Genomic DNA, 19,780 nt, shown 5'->3' on the forward strand with positions numbered 1-19,780 from the left:
GCCCCCACTTGCTTCTCCCAAAATGCAGCCAAGATCGTGTACAGTGGAGCCAACAAAACGCTCCAGATATCAAAGCAGACATATTTCTTTGAGTGTATCTCTGTATATTTGTATTTGATATAATCATTAAGGTCAAATAGTTTCCATGGAGACGAACTACTGGAAAATAAAGAGGGCTTTTTAAAATAATGAATATACAGCATTTTTGTCAGGATACACTTGAAATACACTGCTTAAAGTATACATGTGTAACTATACTTTTACTTCTGTGGCCATGACACTATGGGTGTGGGTATCATATCATATATTCATCATCATCGTCTATTTAACATTGTTAGTGTTATGTTTTCCAGGAATTGTCAAGTGGTCTATTTTCCCTCACATCATTAAGAGGTAATTCACTCCTTTAATACTGAATTTACTCAGAGAACAGCTTTATCTATATTTTATTTTTCTTCCACGGGGAAAGAGTTTGGTCTCCTGATAGATGATTCAAGGCTTTTACTGGATATACATTTGGTTTAAGTTGTATTGTATATGTTGTCATCATGATGACCATGATGAAGAGGTGCTGCACTGAGTCTTCTCCCCTGAAGACGATCTCCGAGCAACCTGCTCCAAAGTCAAGACAGTCAAAGTAAGCTGATAACTGTCCATTCATCCATTGTGAACAACTAAAAGCAACAAAACCCTTACCATTTCTGTCATGTTGTTGAGGATTGGGTTATGTAAAATACGAGTTATTTTCTTTTCTAAGTTCTTTTTCATTTTTTCTTTATTGACTATAAATGTTTTGATTGAAATTGTCTTCTATCACGCTGCATTAATATGCTGTAGTACATTCCTGTTTTTTATTACATTTATATGTATATCACAAAGAAGACACAGGTCTGAATGAGGTCATAACAGATGATATCCTGTTGCTTTGTAGCGGCCCTTTTGTATCTTTTTTATCTGTATTTTTGCAGCTTTAACCACAAACACGCTATTGAGCGTGTGACCAAGGTCAGAGCATCTTGGGACCACAGGCACCTGTTACTCAGTTACTCCCACTATGTTTCAAGGACACGAAATCTGTATGGCACTTGCCTATACAGTATATAATGTGATAACTGCGCACTTCGGCAGTTCTTCTCGGACCCTGTCCTTGAGACTGAACCACTTTGTTTGAGCAATCAAACAGAGACTTTCTTACACTTTGATACTTTGAACTGTTTCTTAGTACTGCGGGGATGTCCCACAAGGAAGGAAAGACTCGGTTACTGTATTAAAATGTATAACCTTTTAATATATGTTACTTTTGACTGTTTCTTAGTACTGCGGGGTGACTCACAAGGAAGGAAAGACTTGGTCATAGTACTGTGTGTATAATTACTCTTGTTGAAATAAATCCAATATACTCTGGAATAAGAGTGTAGAAATCTACTCAATGGGGACTCCCGTTTAATAGAAGAAGACGACTTCCAGGTTGTCGAGACACCAAGGTAAAGACCGGGCCGAGGCCGTTGACCAGGGAACACAATCCAGTACGTTTCTGCCTCGTTTCCAGATCCAGACAAATGTAAGTAATCGTTTGGGTTGCACTGTGTGTAAAACAGTTCATCTTCCTTTCCTATTAGAGGAAACAGTTTGGTGGATCACGTGGCTCAATGAAATAGTAGGCCACGGGGAGATACCAAACGAATGGGTTTTTTAACAGCCGTCATTGTCTCTATAAACAGTAATCAAAAGCAAACTGAGAGGAAAACCTCAGGGTTCTAAAACGGGCCCTCCTTACATGGCTGGCGTAAGGAGTAGGCACTCCCCCTAAACCCTGACCAGGTCAGGGCCAAGCCTGTTAAAATGTAACCATAAAATGAATGTGTTTCTTACTGCTAGTGTGGAACATGGAGCAGGCCTTGCTGTTTACCAACATGACACTACACCTCCTGCTGGTCACCTGCCTCAACAGCACGTTCTTAAATGTGGGCAGTGTTTGTTTGAAATATTTATTTAGTTTCTATATTTTTCCCTGCTCCGTGCGTGCTCCTTTCTAAATGTTTTGTCATACATTGCGCATAAGAAGTCAAATATACGGTTGCCTTGGGAACTCAACGCTTTGCACCTATAGAAAAAAAAGTTAAGGACATCTGGGCTCTGCAGCGTTTCAAACTCCAAAAAACTTTCCTCAAAGTTTTTTAAAAGTCAGCAGTGTAATAACATTTGAATTATATAAATGCATCAAAATAACCTTGAATTCCCCAAATATGGCATTTTTATCAAATGACACAAAATACACAATTTTTGTTTTTATTTTATATACACGTCTTATTTTAAGTAGTTTTCTGCATGATTGTCCAAACTTATTGCAAATATATTACATATAACTTGATCATCAATATATAAATAAACGTGAGCTATTTTTTTTTTAAATCGGTTCTACTTTTATTATTACAGTATAACTTGTTTAACACTGTTTCTTTTTATCTCGCACATGTTTTCTTGGAAGCTGCAATGGTTTCCAGATCATAATATACAAATATTTTTGTCAAATGTGAAGCTAACAGAAGCTACTTAAACACACGCACCTGCTACATTTGCATATTGACAGCAACCTACATGTCACCTACAAAAATGGTAACGGTGAAGCAAACGCTTTCCATGTTTTTTACATGCAAAGAGAGACATGAAACAAAACTCACCACTATACAAATCTGAAGCTGAGATGAACTAGTATTTTTGGGTGACACAAAAACAATATTTTCATAATTGAAACATCTAAACTACTGTGTTATTAAAAGGTTTTAGAGGCCATTTCCATGTATCAAAACCTACTCCCATGCCAATGTTCTTGCTTCAGGTGATGATAAAATGAGAACATAGCTCTTAGAACCATTCAGCAAAATTGGCACCACACTACACCATTGATCGGGGGACTAGTGTTCCTCTGACAATTTCCTCTTCTTTCTTTTGTTTCCATCTTTTTACCTCCTCTTCCTCAAACACACATCTCACTTCAGTTTGCTGAGGAAGTCGATCAGCCCTTGGTGAAATTCTCTGGGTTTGTCCATGTAGCAGGCATGGCGAGCTCCTTCAAGCTTAAGCACAAAGTGATGTGGAAGCTGTATGAGGTTCTTGTGGGACTGGGCACCCAGATTTGTGTCCAGGGCTCCAAACACAATGAGAGTGGGAATCTAAAAAGAGCACAGAGGAGTGAGAAAACTATGAAACTACACAGAGGAAAACATGTTTTTACACCAATATCAGCATACAGCTGTGTAAAGATATACAAAACCCACTGACATGGGTGGGGAATCTACTGTACTTGGCACTTGTTTACCCATTGCATAAAAAGTGTGCCTATATTGCTTATCTTATGTTAGATATCTTTGTTAGTTTGACGACACAAGCAATGTGAAAATGTTACTTTGGACTTTTTAGGAAATGGTGAGAGACATTTTTCTGACATTTATTAGATCAAACAATAAATCGAGGAAATAAATGACAGACTGATCTACTTTGAAAATAATTGTTAGCTGCGGCCCTGAAAAGATTGATGTAGAAACCCTTTACGACAAACCATGTTGCCACTAATTGGCAACATGTAGTTATATATTAGCGCCATGCATGCATGTTCAGGTAGTATTAGCAAAAATGTAATAAAACGTCCTTTTGTTAGTGCCCATTAATGCAGAGCATTGTACTTAATGGGTGTTTGAAGAGACATGTCACTTACACAAAGCGCTCTAGTGAGTTAATCTGGTCATGCCTCATGTAATTTACTCCCCATTAAAAGACACAGTTCACCCAAAACAGAAAAGTTATTCCTAATGTCATGAGCATCACCAGTAGAGTTTTTCTACTCGCAAAACAGAACTAATTATGCCATTATGTCTGTTGTTTCTGCTTGAATATATGAATACACACAATCTTTATCTCTTTACCTCCCTCACCTGAATATTTTGGTACTGCTGTGCGGTGTAACTTCGTGTACCGACTGGTGCTATGGGAATGAATCCCTGTAGCTGAGCGCTGTTCTTCATGAGGAAGGGGATGGAGTAATGTCCACTCATGGAGGGGCTCAGAAGCACAGCTGCCCTGACACCCAAAGACTCCATGAATCTTGAAAGGAGGTCCACTCGATTCTGATCAGTCTTCAAAGCTTCAGAGTCGGGCGATTTTCCATAACCTCCGGGAAGAAGAACAAATGTGTGTTAGCTCAGATCAACATCCATTAACACCGGTGTGCTTTTCAATGTGTACTCACTGCGCCTTTTTTTTATTATTAATTTCTTTCTTGTTACAGACTTTGTTAAAGCCCTGCACATAAACACGTGTTGTGTTATTCTGGCTGATTAGATCGCCGCTTAGATTTATGTGGGTGTAGTGCTGGTAATCGGTTGAGGTCACTCAACCACATACTTATTTTGCTGTTTATAATCTCAAACTAAATGTAAGCCTTGTACTGCAACAAAATGCCACATGCTCCAACAGCATAGCACACATAGCAACCTAAAAGTGAAAAGGTCTGCAAACCCAGTGCATAAATCTCACACAATGAGAGTTATGCCTCAAAGAAAACCGACAGTTATGTCGGTTTTCATGTATTGAAAGATTATATAAAGATTATTAGAATTTATGTTATTAGATTAATAACATCAAATAGAATACATCATTTTAGTATGTATAGTCTGTACAGGGCATGTTAGATGCTGTAAGAATCTATGTAAGAAAAACAATGAGGTAAAAACATGTTCTGATTTTCAACCACAAGAGTGCACTATCAGCTCATGAAAACCAAAGTCAAACCAACACAACTTGTATTTATATGAATATAAATAATATGTTCTTTAAAAAATACCAACAGTGACCTGCTCGGCTTTATTATGAATATAATCAAAATCTTATTGCTGTTAGAAGAAAAACTTATTTTCGCTTGATTAGTAATGTTTTTTATGTTACCTTCAGGATCATTAGCAAGGTACATTAGTCAGTCGTATTAGTAATAAAGCCAGTGACTTCTGATTGAACTCTCACACAGTTTTTAACGCTCACACATCTATGGCGTTGTCAGCTGATAGTGACAAGAGATTGATGTATCAGTAGGTCTCTTGTTTAAGTATGGTTTTCAGTCTTGTGACTTCGGCCCTGACCAGCCAATCAATCAAGAGACAAGAAGGGACTCATGATGGAGCCATGACGGCGTCATGGGGCCCTCTGTCTATTGATAACATATGTATTTAAGAAGGTAGTCTTCTCACTGTCGGGAAGCAGTTCAGGATACGCATTTGACATGTCATGTTGTGTACTTCTGTAACTGTTTCTCTTTGCAAAGAATAAATGTCCTGATCTATGATTTTACCTCAAGGTGTCGAGTAAATTTTTCTATCAATTGCCAAGTAGGTATTCCCACAAGGTAATTTGCTTTAGTGTATTAGTGTATGCCATAAGCATAGTAAGAGGAAATGTAATTTAAAAAAAGCAAGAATAAAAAATAAAAATAAATCAATAAACATAACTATAGAATAGAATAAATTACAATATAAATAAGGAATAAAAATACTATAGAAGTATTATTAATGTGTCAATCTACTCATCTGTTAAATGTAGTACATTAGTGTATCAGACTATATGTAATACTGTAAACATAATGTGTGGAAATCAGTTTAAAGTTATATCCTCATTTCAGTCACTAAAGTAGTGATAATGTGCAATAAGAATAAGTTCTACCTGGAAGGTCCATCGCTAAGGCCTGATATCCATTAGTTGCCAGTAGTGCCATCGTACCGAGCTCCTCCCAGGTTTTGGATGTGAAGGCCTGGCCGTGCAGAAGGACCACTTGCAGCCTGCACAAATAAATAATTTTAGGATTTTATCGCAGGCCAGCACTTATTATATCATCCTCACTGGTTATGATTACAAGGACTAGGCATGTTATGTGCTCAGATGTTTTAAACAGGTCTCTCCACTTATCACCTTGGCAATATCTGTCGTCCAGCTCCATCAACAGGTAAAGCTTCTCTGAAGAACAGTGGAGGGTCCCCGGGTAGCTGTCCAGTGCGAATGGACACATTGATGGTTGGAATTGGAGGAGGAGGGGTGGCCATCAGCCCCATTCGTTGAGCTTCTAGGGATGGCTCCATGCTGCCCTGGCGAATGGATGGCAGCAGCAGGTACAGCAGTAACGTGGCCAACAACACCAGGCCCAGAACGACAAGACGATTACGCAAGAAATTCATTTTGTCAAGACAAACGATCTATAAAAAGAGATAGAGTGCATTGTCTGAGAGCCCATCATATGGATCCTGATCATACAGTAGTTCTAATTGTTTGGTAGTGTATACAGAAACTGCAATCCCCATCTATCGAGACCATTGTGGTTCAACCTATATATATATATATATATATATATATATATAAACATTCTTCACAATTTTTCATAGTTTTAACCACCATTCACATCGACTAACTCACCAACTGCATTGTTAATATGAGAAATAAGAATACAAGTTGTGTGCAGCACACTAATGTTGCCACATCTGCAGATGCCAACAATTCACTTGATGAGTAAAAGTATTGCACACACACACACACACACACACACACACACACACACACACACACACACACACACGCGCACACAACAAAATAACTAAACATATTTCAACATTATTTTGGAAGTGACTGTGCAAAGTGGATCAAGAACAACACATACTGTGGGAAGCTAATCCTCTCGGATGAAGGACGGAAGACAGAGCAGAGCAAATAAAGTAAGCTGACGAATGTAATTTAGCTCAAATATGCAAATAGGCTAACATTCGCTCACGAATAAATGTAGCTAACGTCACATCTCTGAACAGTGAGACGCTGAAGGAGACATTAAGGATGCAGCACCAGAGGAAAACCTACCAAGACAGAGGAGATAACTGTGAGACACGTTCACTGACGGGTGGACGAGGCCGAGGCTGTCTGCTTTATCGTCATGTCATCTGCATTGCTGGTTGCCCGTGATGGGAAATGTTGCAGAACGGCTTTGGGTCGATGCTGGTGGTCAGTGTAGCTAACGTTAGCTCTGGTGACTGAGAGGAGAACTTCTTAGCTTGGCGCTAGGTAGACATCATTTTACTGACAAGAAACTACCTGTACGTCCAATGTTCCTTGGGTAGAAAATGTCGAATCAATTATCTAGTAAAAGCGGTACAGGTAATGTCACACGAGAAAGTCGAGGGATGCATGGGAATCCCGATGAATAGGTCTCTGTCACACAAACGGTTTAAGTCGTCTGTTCCTCGTCGGAGCCCATTTCTGGCTGCACACAACAACATTAACCAGTGTACGTCATGTTCTGTTGAGGCTATCAGAAAAGCGTATTATCAACCTGCTTTAGATTTTTGGAAAGTACCAAATTCAGGGCTCTCAAGTGTCACGCATTGAGCGTGACTGTCACGCATTTCGGTCTTAAGTCACGCCCTCCCGCCACAGATCGTATTTCTCACGCTGAAAAAAAAACTCTGGGCTATTTAATGTGCCGCAGCGCGCAAACATGACCTGGTCGCGCTGCCCTCACCATGGAGGAATCAAGCACGTCTCCCCCGAATCCCCTGGAGTTTTGCCGTGAGGTGCCACTCATCAGCCAATCAAAAAAAAGAAATGGGCTACACGAATAGCCAATCAGAAAAACGTATCTGTCGTATCTGGGTGAAATGTAATCCAGCAACCAATGAAAATAAAGCTTATAATAATATGGGGGGAGGGGGGCTGGTCTGTGGGCATACGGCATGGACGGAGGCGCGGGCGGCGGGGAGGAGGAGGAGGAGGAGGAGGATGATGATATGTCACTCTTACCTGTCTTAAAAACTTGAGAGCCCTGCAAATTCATCCCAGAAATATTCAAAAATCAAATGTTACTTGAATGCCACTTTTAGTCTCGATACCCTGAAACTTAAAATTGCAAGGCCATATAAATTGTGTAACACGAGAGTGTGTCCCTCAGACACCATGACATCTGTTTTCTACTTTCTTTGATATTATTTACTTGCTTGCTTAATGTTAACTTTAGATAGCTTATATCTGGTATTCTCAGTACTTTTGTTGTAAAAAAATATACAACACATTGATCAGTGTAAGTCACAAGCATATTTGACAACGTCCATTTCCAGTTTTTACAATATTTTTGCACAAAGAGTAAACATTTATTGTTAAATGAATGACATCCCAGTAGACTACAGTCTTTAGAAAATTCAAATTCCTCTTTAAATAATTAAATGATCTGATGTAAAAGGCGAATACAAAATGTTTTCAAATACAAAACACTTCCATTTGGTTTTAAAGAAAAACATCAATACATGGAGGACAAAATAAGGCTTGCGAAGTAATTTCCTAATTAACACCAAAAATGCTTTTAAAACAGAGAGGTGGAGTGGGACAAAAGGCAATTCTATAATTATGTAAACTATAGATTACAGATTCATAATTTTACCCTTGAGGCAGCCACTAATTTCACTGAGACTGGAAACTTGCTTGAGTACAACAATCCATCGCATTATCACTGATAATAACGGTTGATAATTACTCAGCTCAAACAAGTTCAAAGTCTCACGTTAATATGTATACTGTTGTGCAACAAATTAGAAGCAACTGCTGCCTAAAAATTAAAAAGAACACATTCAAATACCATTGAAAATGGTTGGCAGTCTATGTCCTCTTTTACATCTTACCATCCAATTTACATGTAAATAATGGTCAAATATTACGAGGTGGAAAATCGGCATTATACATGGGTGACATCTTCCCTGTCTATACCATAAACCAGTGTTACTGTGTCAGACATGGTTTTTATAATCCGATTAATATGTTTAGGAGTCTTTCCCCACACAAGAAAATATCGTGTTTAGAAATAAAGATAAATAACCCTTCGAATATTTTTGAAAGTTGAAAGCCAAGGCAGGAAAAACAACAATCAGAAGCATTTCTTTTTAGACAAAATTCACAGTGGAATAAATCTCTAACATTGAAATAAAGGTAGATTTGCCTCAACAAAAAAGTAGTTAAAGTGCAGTATTTTAAAATGGTTGCAGCATAATTCAAACGTTCTATCACAATACTAATAGTACAAATGTTTCAGTTTATGAAAAACATAACTTATTTTAGGTAGCTGAATACTTTTCTGAGCAGTGCCATAGAGAATAAATACAGAACCTACTGTATAAATATGAAACTCTAGAAAATATATTTACTTGTCAATAAACTAATGAAGGTGTACCTATTGCAATCAACGCATTGTCTCTGCCAAACTACAGACTAAATAAAATAAAATAATAATTGTGTATAGAGCCGGGGCAATGCTGGTTTTCTGAGGCTAATATGGATATGAAGCTGAACGGTATCAGCCAAATTGTTTCAACGTAAACACAAATTAACAGATTCCTTACATATTTAAGAATTGTGTCCATGGCATGAAGTGAACAAAACAATATATCATTGAAAAAGAAACATATTTTTGGCATTTATGTCCAAGAATTTCTTGATAGTTTTTAGCCACAGATATGTCAATATCAGTATATATGAAACCATTTTAAATTTCCCATGAAGAGTTGGAATCTAAATGTGTATCTGTACATGCTGCTAGTATCTGTATGTTTTCATGAAAATTACATTAGCAGATTGCTGAAATTGAGCCTTTTTAACATAATGACATCTTGTTTTCACAGTGATATCCATGTAAATTAGACGACTGTTTGTTTGATCCCCGGCTCTGCCAGTCCGAATTTTGTGTCTTTGGGCAAGATACTGAGTCTGTGAATTCTGTACCATCGGTGTGTGTGTGTGTGTGTGTGTGTGTGTGTGTGTGTGTGTGTGTGTGTGTGTGAATGATGATATTTAAACCTGATGAGCAGTTTGGCACCTTGCATCAGTGTATGAATGTGTGTAAAGCACTTTGAGTGGACGAAAGACTAGAAAGATACAGTCCATTTCTCTTTTCTTTTTGGTCTTTTCAGGTCTGTCCACCTTTTCCTCTATACATACATTTTCATTTATGAATAACATGAAAACTGGTATGCTTAAAGAGTTCATATCAGTATAAAGCACCAGTGCCAGCAGAGGGCTGAGATAATCACTGCTGGAAAGACCTCAATAGTCAAAACTTGAAAACAAAGGCAACCATAAAAAAAGAGCACTTTTTAGTTTGTAGCCCAGTTAAGGCACAGTTTTGAACTGAAACAGGCAGGTCCAGCCATGTTGTTTCTTTAGGCCAAAGATAACCAAATATATTTAAGGCTCCATATTTCATAATTAATCACCTTCTGGCATAATGCACTATTTACATTTCATTCATACGGCTAACACTTAACAGCTTGATAAATCAACAGATAGAAACAATTATGTTTAAAGAGGGCAGCAATATTCATATACCTAGTCATGATACAACAACAACAACAACAACAACTTGTGAATACTGTGTGCCACTGGGCATCAAAGGTACCTTTCTTCAACTTTTTTGATTCAGCCTCATATTGTATTTTTGTGTCCATTGTAAAATAAAAAGACTTTAAGGTTAAGCAGTCTTTTTTCATGATGCATTTTATCCTCAGTGGGAAAAAGCCCCACAATTACACTATAATCACATACAGTCAATGTGGAATGATGAGGCCAGGGTCAGCATGGAGATGTGATATAAATTAATCTCTGATGACAATGCATCATCATTCAGCATCATCACTAGTGCACCGTAACTTACCACCTATGTGTTGAAAAGTCTGATTTGTCCTTTTCAGGGCTGGCATGAGCAGTGAATAGTTTGGGCTTCTCCGTTTCCTCAGTGTAGCAGTGTGAGGAGTCCTAGTGGGAGTAACAGGCAAAGAGGCCAGGTCCCTAAGACAGAGGAGGCACTATTCTGCCCTTTTTCTTTCTGAGCACAGGCCTCACCCCTATACCCACTGTAGCATTGGCACTGGAAGTGTGTGCGGAAAAGCGCCAGCTCGGCTTGGCTAAGCGCGCCTGTAACCTTCAGCTGACCACCCTGACTGGTGATGCTGTGTGTTAAGGGACTGAGATGCAGGTACACCTCATCGTCTGCTACTTTGCGCAGACAGCGGCCGTGGGATTTACAAACCACCTGACTGCACTCTTCTGCTGCTGTAGTCACATTGAGGAGATACCGGCCCAGCTGTCCCTGAAGATACTTATTCAGGATGGAGCAGCTGGTCTGCAGGCACAAAAAAAAGATGTTAACCCCAAACCAATGAACGTTAGGCTATTCAGCATCATATGAGCAGAGAGGGTATGACACTTACATTGCTGCTTGCATAGGAGGTGTCCCCCCAGAAGATTACGCCTGCAGCTCCAAGTGCAACACTCTCCCCAATGGTGGAGACCAGATCCATCTACAAAACACAAACAGTTCAGTGGTACACCATCCAATGAGGGGGGAGTATAATGTTAAATGTATTGTATCTAACCTTCTCATGGACCTGACGTTATTATAGTGTCAAGCACAGCTCAAGCTTTATCAATACCTAATATTGCTGATACCCAGAAATATACACACTACCATCCAATGGTAAAATATATGAACTGAACTTCTAGATATTATAATGAATGTTAAGCCTCCTGTACTTGATGAATTGTTCCTCAAGCCAACTAACCTGAGTCAGGAGGATCATCTGATTGATGTAGGTAGGGCGGGTGTAAACAAAAACAGGCCGTGCTAATCCATCCCCAACAGATGCCAGGCGCATCGCCTCCTTCACCCTGTTTCGTACAAAGAGGCGTCCCTCATTTGTGGAGGCGAGTACAGAACCCACGTATATAGACGGGAAGAAGGCTGTGCATTCCATCCACAACCAGTTAAGTTGATCATTGCGGGCCATGTCCACAGCAGGACAGCGGCCAGTGTAGTTCTTCAGGCCGCTTCTGTAGTCGTGGTTGTAACAATCTGGAAACAAGTAGAAGCCCCATTGTTGATTGGGCCTCAAACTCTTGGCAAGTTTTAGAGTCTCCAGCATGAACTTGCGAGCTGAAAGCTCAAATTCTTGCTGTGCAACTTTACCCACTTGTTCCGGGGTCCACGTAGGATTTTTTTTGGCCACCATTTCCCGGGATTTACTTCGATAGATATCTTTAACGTCCCAATTTCGGATCCACAATGGACGCCACTCCTCCCAATCAATTACAGCCAAACCTTTTGCCTGTGGCTCACGTATATATTTTTGCAAACCTTCAGGCATCTTTTCATAGTGCTGAGTGAGGCTGGCAAGCTGTGGAAGGCCTCCATTCATTGCAGTGCCTCCCCGCTCATAATAGGGATACAATCCAAGGCGCTCCTTGTAAAAAATGGTGAGGTTCTGCCTGACAAAGCCCTCATTGGGGGATGCCACAATGTCAAACTGGTCCAAAGATAAAGTCACGCGATGTCGCGGGGCACACTCCTGTGTTGGTGCGTTCCAGGCAAGAAGAACCGGCTTCTGGGAATATAATGGCCATCTTGTCTGCTTTAAATCTGCTGAACACAAGACTGTCCAGGATGTCAACAGAGCCAGAAGCAACCACTGCAGCTGGCCAGCTGTGGTGAAGAGAGAGGGGAATCCAGCCTCCATGGTCACTGCTCACCTTCTCACCTCTTTCTCTTGACAAGAAAAAACAAGTGCTTTTGTTAAATTCAGCCAAAAACATGAATAAAACCAAAACCATTCAAAATATGAGATATATATATATATATATATATATATATATATATATATATATATATATATATATATATATATATATATAGATGTAATATCACTGACATATCATATATATATATAAGATATGTCAGTGATATTACATCTGTGAAAATATAATCTTATATATATACACTTGGTTGACTCCCAAGTAAGGTTGACTCCCAAGTAATGTCAATAGAGAGTTTTAGGTAGAATAAGAGCAACATGATTTCACAGGCAGGCTCACTTTTAGTGAGCACATCGAGATATTGTTAAAATTAAGTTACAGGTTGTTACGGCAATGTCACCTCTCTCTCTACTTTAAACTTCGTCCGTACACTAACTCAGTTATTTGGTCAAATTAACCGCTAGCTCAAAGTTGACTCGGACGCTACCATATTGTGATCCAGTCTGTCCTGTTCTGATAAAGATGAGAACAGGGACTTATTGCACTCGTGTAACCGTCAGATAACTTACTTTTCCACCGACCTGCCATGTGAAAGACAAAAGTATTTTCAATCCATGTTGATGATTTACAATTCTGCAAGCTAAGGAGAATAGAAATGAAGGAATGAGCGATGATGACGTTGAGCAATAACAGTTCAGTGCATCGAGCTCCTGAGTAGGGGTGTTTTAATTTATGAAAGGCATATTTTGTCTTGGTTTGCCGTTTTAATGAATATCTCATGTGTTTTTGTATTTACAATAACAGTATTTCGGCACGTAAACCCGATTGTATGCCTGTCCCGCATTCATATGAGCGTAACATTACATCCGCCAATGCCGGTTACTACCCTTTCATAAAGACCAAAGTGGTCTCTTCTTCCGGGCATGCTCTGAATTGAATTTAGAGGGAAGTTTAGATCGTGAGCGCAAATACAAAACAGATTCCACGTTATATTGTTGAATGGCTGTTGTATTTTGATTAGATTTAATTTGTATTTTCTGAGACCATAAGAGCGTAATTGACTGAGTTGAACAGTAAATACTTTGGCTACGTAAAAGACGCTTTAGACCCCCAACTGCTAGCACTACTTCTATCTTGCTAAGAATAATAGGCAGAATTTTCGGATTGCAAAATTGTTAACGACAGTGCTCTTGAATTTATATCTTGCATCTGTTCTGAGGAAAGTCACTTTTTTTATCATACATACATCTTACATTTTAACTGGAATATGAACAAATATATATATATATATATTTGCTCATATTCCAGTTACTAAACACACACACAGTGTAGTAGTACTCATGAATACGTTTTAAATCTGTCATTTCCTTATTTCATTAAAATGTCTCTTACCACAAATCTTTTCCTAGTCTGCGAGTCTCCCCCAAAAGAGCAGACAAAAGCAGTTGTTCATTCTGTGTTGACACCCACCACCCAGTGGTATTTAAATATCCAGCAGACTCCACCTCTTTTTTCTTCTTCTGTTTGGCGGTGTCAAAGGGCAGCTCATCCAATTGAGGCAGATTCAGCGTGATACTTCTTTAAGTACAGTGATTGCACAACATATTTTTTTACGCTTCATAGCTTTTTCCCCATTACACCAGTAGTCAGTTCAAATTAAACATTTAATATGACCAAAACAATGGATAGCATAGTACGTAGATTGATAATCTATTATGAAGATGTCTGAGTAGTTCATCATGGAGAATTTTTTTTATTTTTTTCAGCTCTTGTGAGTGAGCTGTGAGCATCAACAAGTGTACAGTGTCAGTGAGACATATCTAGTGCTACTGTTAGCTAATTGTTTAGGATGAGTGTATGTCAGGTTCTCACTGTTTGTAAACACAAGCTTAGCTGAAAACCGCTCAAAGGTGATTTCCAAGAAATGGTACTGTTTGCCTGTTATGTGACCTGAAGTAAGTGCTTACATAACATCCATCAAATGATCTATAAAAGTTATTACCACAGGCATGTACAGTAAGCTGCGAAGATCAGCAAAAGCTAAAAGGGACTTCGCCATTTAAGGGCGTGGTGTAGATGCCAATTCCAAGACTCATGCTTCATAAAAATTTTTTTTAACCTTTTGTTGAACTTAGTGGGGTCATAATACCACTGAGAGTTAATGAATTACTTCAGCAATATCTTTTGTAAGATCTCTCTTTGCACCTATAGCAAAGAGAAGACATTATTAAAGTGTTTGTTTTGACACAGCATGTATTTTTTACACAATTGATGTCATTGCCCCATTATTACCGTTTTCTCCAGAGTTCACAGGTAAATCAGCTTAGTTATTCTTTATTTTCCGGCAGTTGTTTTGATAAGGAAAAAGGTTCAGACAAGGCATGTCTGAAACATACAGCTTTGTATTGAAGTATAATAATTTATGTTTTGTTTTTTTAATGACAAAATACAAGATAATATGGATTTAAATAATGCAGGTAATGGTTACTGTGAATAATAGCTTACTTTCATTTCTTGTCATGAATGCGCTCAGACTTTTGTCAGCAAAGCTAGAGGATGGGTGGTTTGCTGAGTCAAATCTTTTTTTTAACCTCAATACTGCAATTCATCTCATGGCCTTGCATATTATTACAGCTAAGTTAAAGTAAACAAAAAAAGTAATTGTACTGCCTTCTCTCCCCCAGATACAACAGAATAAGATAAGTAAGAGAGGTAAAAATAAAAGTAAAATAAAATAATTTCATGGAAGCAATAAAGTGGAGTGGATTTTGGCAAAGCCTCTTTATCCTCTGAGAAGAACAATATCACAGACAGCTTTGTAGGGAACTCTTTCCCATGGAGACTGCATTCCCCTCACTTCTCTCTAACCCCGCCTTCATTAGCAGACACACATTTCACTTCACCCCCCAACAATGGTTTGACTTCTCAATTTCCTATGCAGGTGGCTACTTTCATCTCAGGGCCATTATTTACACTACATGAGTGGACACTGGACAGGTCCTGTCAGTTCAGTTTAGGAACATTTCCTAACAAGCTGTTGGTAATTTGACAAATAGCTCTTATAAGCCTGCCAAATAATTGTTACAAAAAAAAACATTTGACGCTAATAAAAAGAGATTTTCTCCTTTAACGTCCTTCACCTTAACATTTCAGTTTCACTCGACATAATATGCAGTGTATCAGGATCTAAGTACCTTTAAAGCCTATAATTTAGATTCTGTAAATATGTCCCACCAAGCAGGTCTACTTCACAGAACCAGGTATTTCATTCAACTCTTAAGTGGATCTAGAGAATATTTTCAGATTATTGTTTAGCCAGTTAAACACCTACCACACGTTTCAGTTACAGAATTTAACCCTCCCAAGAGTTTATTTAGACAATGAATATAAAATATGTCCATGATATTTATTTCCCCTTTGATCTCGACAGCTTGTGAAAAAGTAAACACACTTTAATTTGCTGTTTAACTGTATTGATATAAAAAAGGACCATGACACCGTTTAGCATTTGATATTGTAATTAAAAAACAGTTATAATAAATTAAAAGTGAAAGATAGTATGCCAGAGCAGCAAACGAAACAACAGGATCTCTTACTAGACTCACTGCTGCTGTGTACATGTGACCACTATTTGACCATCGTCCGAGGTCATTGAAGCCAGTCCTTCTAACATTATGACATAAATCCACTTGAGCATTTGTGGGCCACTGATTGTCAACTCCCTAGGCTATTACCGATAAGCAGATCCTTTTCATGCATAATAAAGCAAGTCATGTTGGTGTCAAACAACAAACAAGTGTGCACATACAACTTTCCCGCTCTAGATATGACTGTGACAGAGGGAAACATTGGTTACCTTCTCCTCAAACTCCTAGAGTTCAATGAATCATACCAGAAAACAATCTGCAGCAATAAATTCAGGACTCTGTCACATTTCATCCAGTGTCTGCACACACATTCACACTAACATGCACACAAACCATGACCTGTAAACTGAGTCTGACATCTTGGCACCCTTCTAGATCTCCGTTTGTGACCTATTCTGTGACTAACTGCACACAAGCCAAAACAGATCACATGCAGAGGCTCAGCACACATGGCATCAGCCAGTCCACATAAGGGCATCAAATATATCAAGAGATCATGTTATTTTAAAAGGTGGTTCAGGTTTCCAGCTGTAGGGGAGACCACAGGACGGAGTTGACACAGTGGCTAGTCTGAGGCACTGCTCAGACATCATCAGGCTTCACACAGGACAACTGGGAAATCTACATGGATGCAAGGGATCTCCAGCTTTATAATTCCCTGGAAGGACACAAAAGGAGATAATTATTGAGATTGATAGTACAGAGAGCTGCTGTTGGTGAGTAAAACCATAGTTTAGGGATTTTCATTTCCTCACCTGAGGTGTTAGGTTTTTGTGGATTCTCTTCAGCTTGGCTTTTTTACGTCCATTTTTTGTCACAATTGTCTCTTCATAGAACTCATGGGCCAAGTCGCCATCTTCATCGAAGTACATAGAGCTGCAGCAGAGAGACTAAATTAATTATCCGTACAAGTATAATATGTCCGTGTGTATCAAAACCTTCACGAGATACTAAAACTTAAGGTTGTTGGTAATATTACAAGATATATGTATGAGTAGTATGATGACATGAATATCAAACATTATTTTCACATATACTGTATTTGGTTCTTCACAAAAAGAGTTACTCAATGAAGTAGATCAACTTGTGAGCATAAAAAAAAAGAAAACATAAGATGATTAGGCTTTGGATCCATCAGTGAATTTTAGACATTACAAAATGTAGTTTACCTAAAAAAGTTTAAGAAATCAAAACATTCAGTCAGCTGTCTTCCTGTGGGTAAAGAGCCTGGTTTTGAAAAATCAGAGGAGGATGGTAAGCAAACAGCTCAGCACAAAAGTTTTGTATATGATGGCAGCTAAGACCATAACATATAAATTATGGTGGCAGAACATCATGCCTGTGTAAAAGTTAAACAAGTGTAATAAAGAGTAAAACCGCTTGAGTAAACACATTCATGTGGAAATTGGCTGAAGGAATAAATATCACATTTGCAAACAATGTCATTTTATGGCTCAATTTTTCCCAGTGTCAACAACACAGGCTGCATATGTGGGGATGTGTTATGTGCAAACACAGGTGTGTCTCTAAATCGTCTTTTTAGCATCTTACATAATACACCATTTACTAAAATATTCTCAGTCCTTGACCAAGAGCATTAGTCACATTGGCTTACTCCGATGACCTTCTTCATACATACATTACAGTCCAATAGTAAACCTCAGGCTGGGCAGGATATTTAAAGCATGTATGCATTTCCACAATGGCAGGACTTGATCGATCAATATGGAGCTATTTTCTGTGAAACATTCGGGATGCAAAGGCGACCAGGGGATCAAACTAATCTAAAAACTAAGGAATATCAATATGGGTATTTGTGTTGTTGTAAGCCAATATGATTACTGGAACAGAACATTATGTAAGTTTATATCACTCAGCTATGATTTCTGAAACGGGTATGATGAAGGCTACATCCTGCTGACGGCATATTTACCTTTTTCTAGTTAACACAAAAGGAGTTGCACTATGGAAACTTCGAACTCTCGCCATAGACTGCTCGCTTCCATCTTTGGTTGGATCGTCCACACTAACCGAGCCAGAAAATGGCCAAAATCCTTTGGATTTGGAGCCGCTCCCACCCATCTTCAGCTGCAGCGCATTATCTTCTTGGGTCACTCGACTGCCAGTGGTGTTACAGTGTTACTGTACCGGATTCAATGTGGCCCTTAGAATATGAAACCTATGAAAAGTAGCACATGAAAGGGGGGAGTTGAGTCATTTTAGACAAGAAAAAAACAGTTTTTTTTCCTGCTGATGCTGGCAACACAGTTCCCTGTGGTCAATAAAAGTGATGCTACTGACAGGGACAATAACTATACTCTCTATTATATATGAAAAAAGAAAACAAATAGGCTAAACAATATTGCAACACCTGTGCACTTGCACTTATATCGGATGTCATTATTCTATGGACAGCAATGACACATTGCTCATAGCCAACATGTAAATCAAGCCCCAGACTGATGTTAGGTTATAATTCGAGTCATATATGCAAGAATATAACACACCTAGCAGGCCAGCTAACGTCACATTACAGTGCAACGTTACATGTTTAACTATAGTATTTTAATGCAACACACTGTCTGACAACGTCGCAAACCTCACCACTCGCCTGTGTGGTACGTGAGAACAACAAAGTACTGAATAACGTTAGTCGGCTTTGCTTGAGAGAAGAGGGATCGCCACCATTAACGTTAGCTTAGGTTGTCTAGACGGGACGGCTAACTGGGCTAGCTAGCTTTGACCGACAAGACCATTAAGAAACTGGTCCTTCGTTCGTCAGTTAAAGCGTCCTTCATGTCACTTCATGCCCTGGCTGCTCTCACCGTCGTTAGCTGAAGACAGTTACTCCGTCACTAGCATTAGCGAGGTCAACATGTTTCTATCTGGTTCACCAAATAACGTTTAACGTTACTGACGCTGCAAAACGCTGGTTAGCTGGTTTAATTACCGGCGTTTGTCGCTTCCCCTTAGCCAGTTGAAAACATACCTAAGGGTTGGTTTGACGTGTTCGCAGGTATGAAATGTTCTTTGATGGATTTGTCTTGGTGGGTTTGCTAAATCTACACAAGATAAGACAGACAGCTACGGTAGCTGTTTATGCTAACTAACATACACCTTCTTCTTTTCTGGCTTGTTCTCCGCCGGCTTGTAAAGAGATGATGGTGAGCTACCGCCACCACGTGGACCGGAGTGGGATAATAATAATAATATTGTCAAAAAATAAAGAAACAAATCAGTTGTGGCATTAAAGACGTGGAACATTAACACAGATATTATTATTATAATTATTAATAATAATAAAAACATACCCAATACCATACATCCAATGTCTTACAAAAAAACAGCACCTATGTCCAGTGTTCATGTAGTGTTAATACTAAGGTCCAACACACTTTTTCAGCTCGCAACAGCTCCTTAGTTGCCTTTCACATCATTGTAAATATTCTCTGTCAACCCAAACTCAGAAATAATAATGCAGCTTAACAGAGTTTACATGAACGGCTGACAAACAGTCATCGTACTCAGTACTCCTATATAAA

The 19,780-nt window shown here is 38.8% G+C and overlaps 3 protein-coding genes across 3 annotated transcripts; all 3 read right to left on the reverse strand.

Moving 5' to 3' along the window:
• Positions 1-2,322: 2,322 nt before the first annotated feature.
• On the reverse strand, positions 2,323-6,218 carry abhd14a (abhydrolase domain containing 14A; the record flags this gene model as incomplete). Its single annotated transcript, XM_079217813.1, has 4 exons — positions 2,323-3,173; positions 3,933-4,168; positions 5,710-5,825; positions 5,956-6,218. The coding sequence occupies 4 exons, from the start codon at positions 6,216-6,218 to the stop codon at positions 2,991-2,993; spliced, it is 798 nt and encodes a 265-aa protein (XP_079073939.1). The 3' UTR covers positions 2,323-2,990.
• Positions 6,219-10,795: 4,577 nt separating this feature from the next.
• Positions 10,796-12,575, reverse strand: hyal2b (hyaluronidase 2b; the record flags this gene model as incomplete). Its single annotated transcript, XM_079218860.1, has 3 exons — positions 10,796-11,185; positions 11,274-11,363; positions 11,625-12,575. The coding sequence occupies 3 exons, from the start codon at positions 12,573-12,575 to the stop codon at positions 10,796-10,798; spliced, it is 1,431 nt and encodes a 476-aa protein (XP_079074986.1).
• A 2,798-nt stretch (positions 12,576-15,373) lies between these two features.
• On the reverse strand, positions 15,374-19,359 carry tusc2b (tumor suppressor 2, mitochondrial calcium regulator b). The gene is made up of 4 exons (XM_079218494.1): positions 19,228-19,359; positions 18,172-18,417; positions 16,994-17,114; positions 15,374-16,896 (listed from the first exon to the last, which is right to left on the reverse strand). The coding sequence occupies exons 2-4, from the start codon at positions 18,318-18,320 to the stop codon at positions 16,831-16,833; spliced, it is 336 nt and encodes a 111-aa protein (XP_079074620.1). The 5' UTR covers positions 18,321-18,417; positions 19,228-19,359; the 3' UTR covers positions 15,374-16,830.
• Between the last annotated feature and the right edge of the window lie 421 nt (positions 19,360-19,780).

Source organism: Taurulus bubalis (genome assembly GCF_910589615.1).
Source record: "Taurulus bubalis genome assembly, chromosome: 5".
Classification (NCBI taxonomy): Eukaryota; Metazoa; Chordata; class Actinopteri; order Perciformes; family Cottidae; genus Taurulus; species Taurulus bubalis.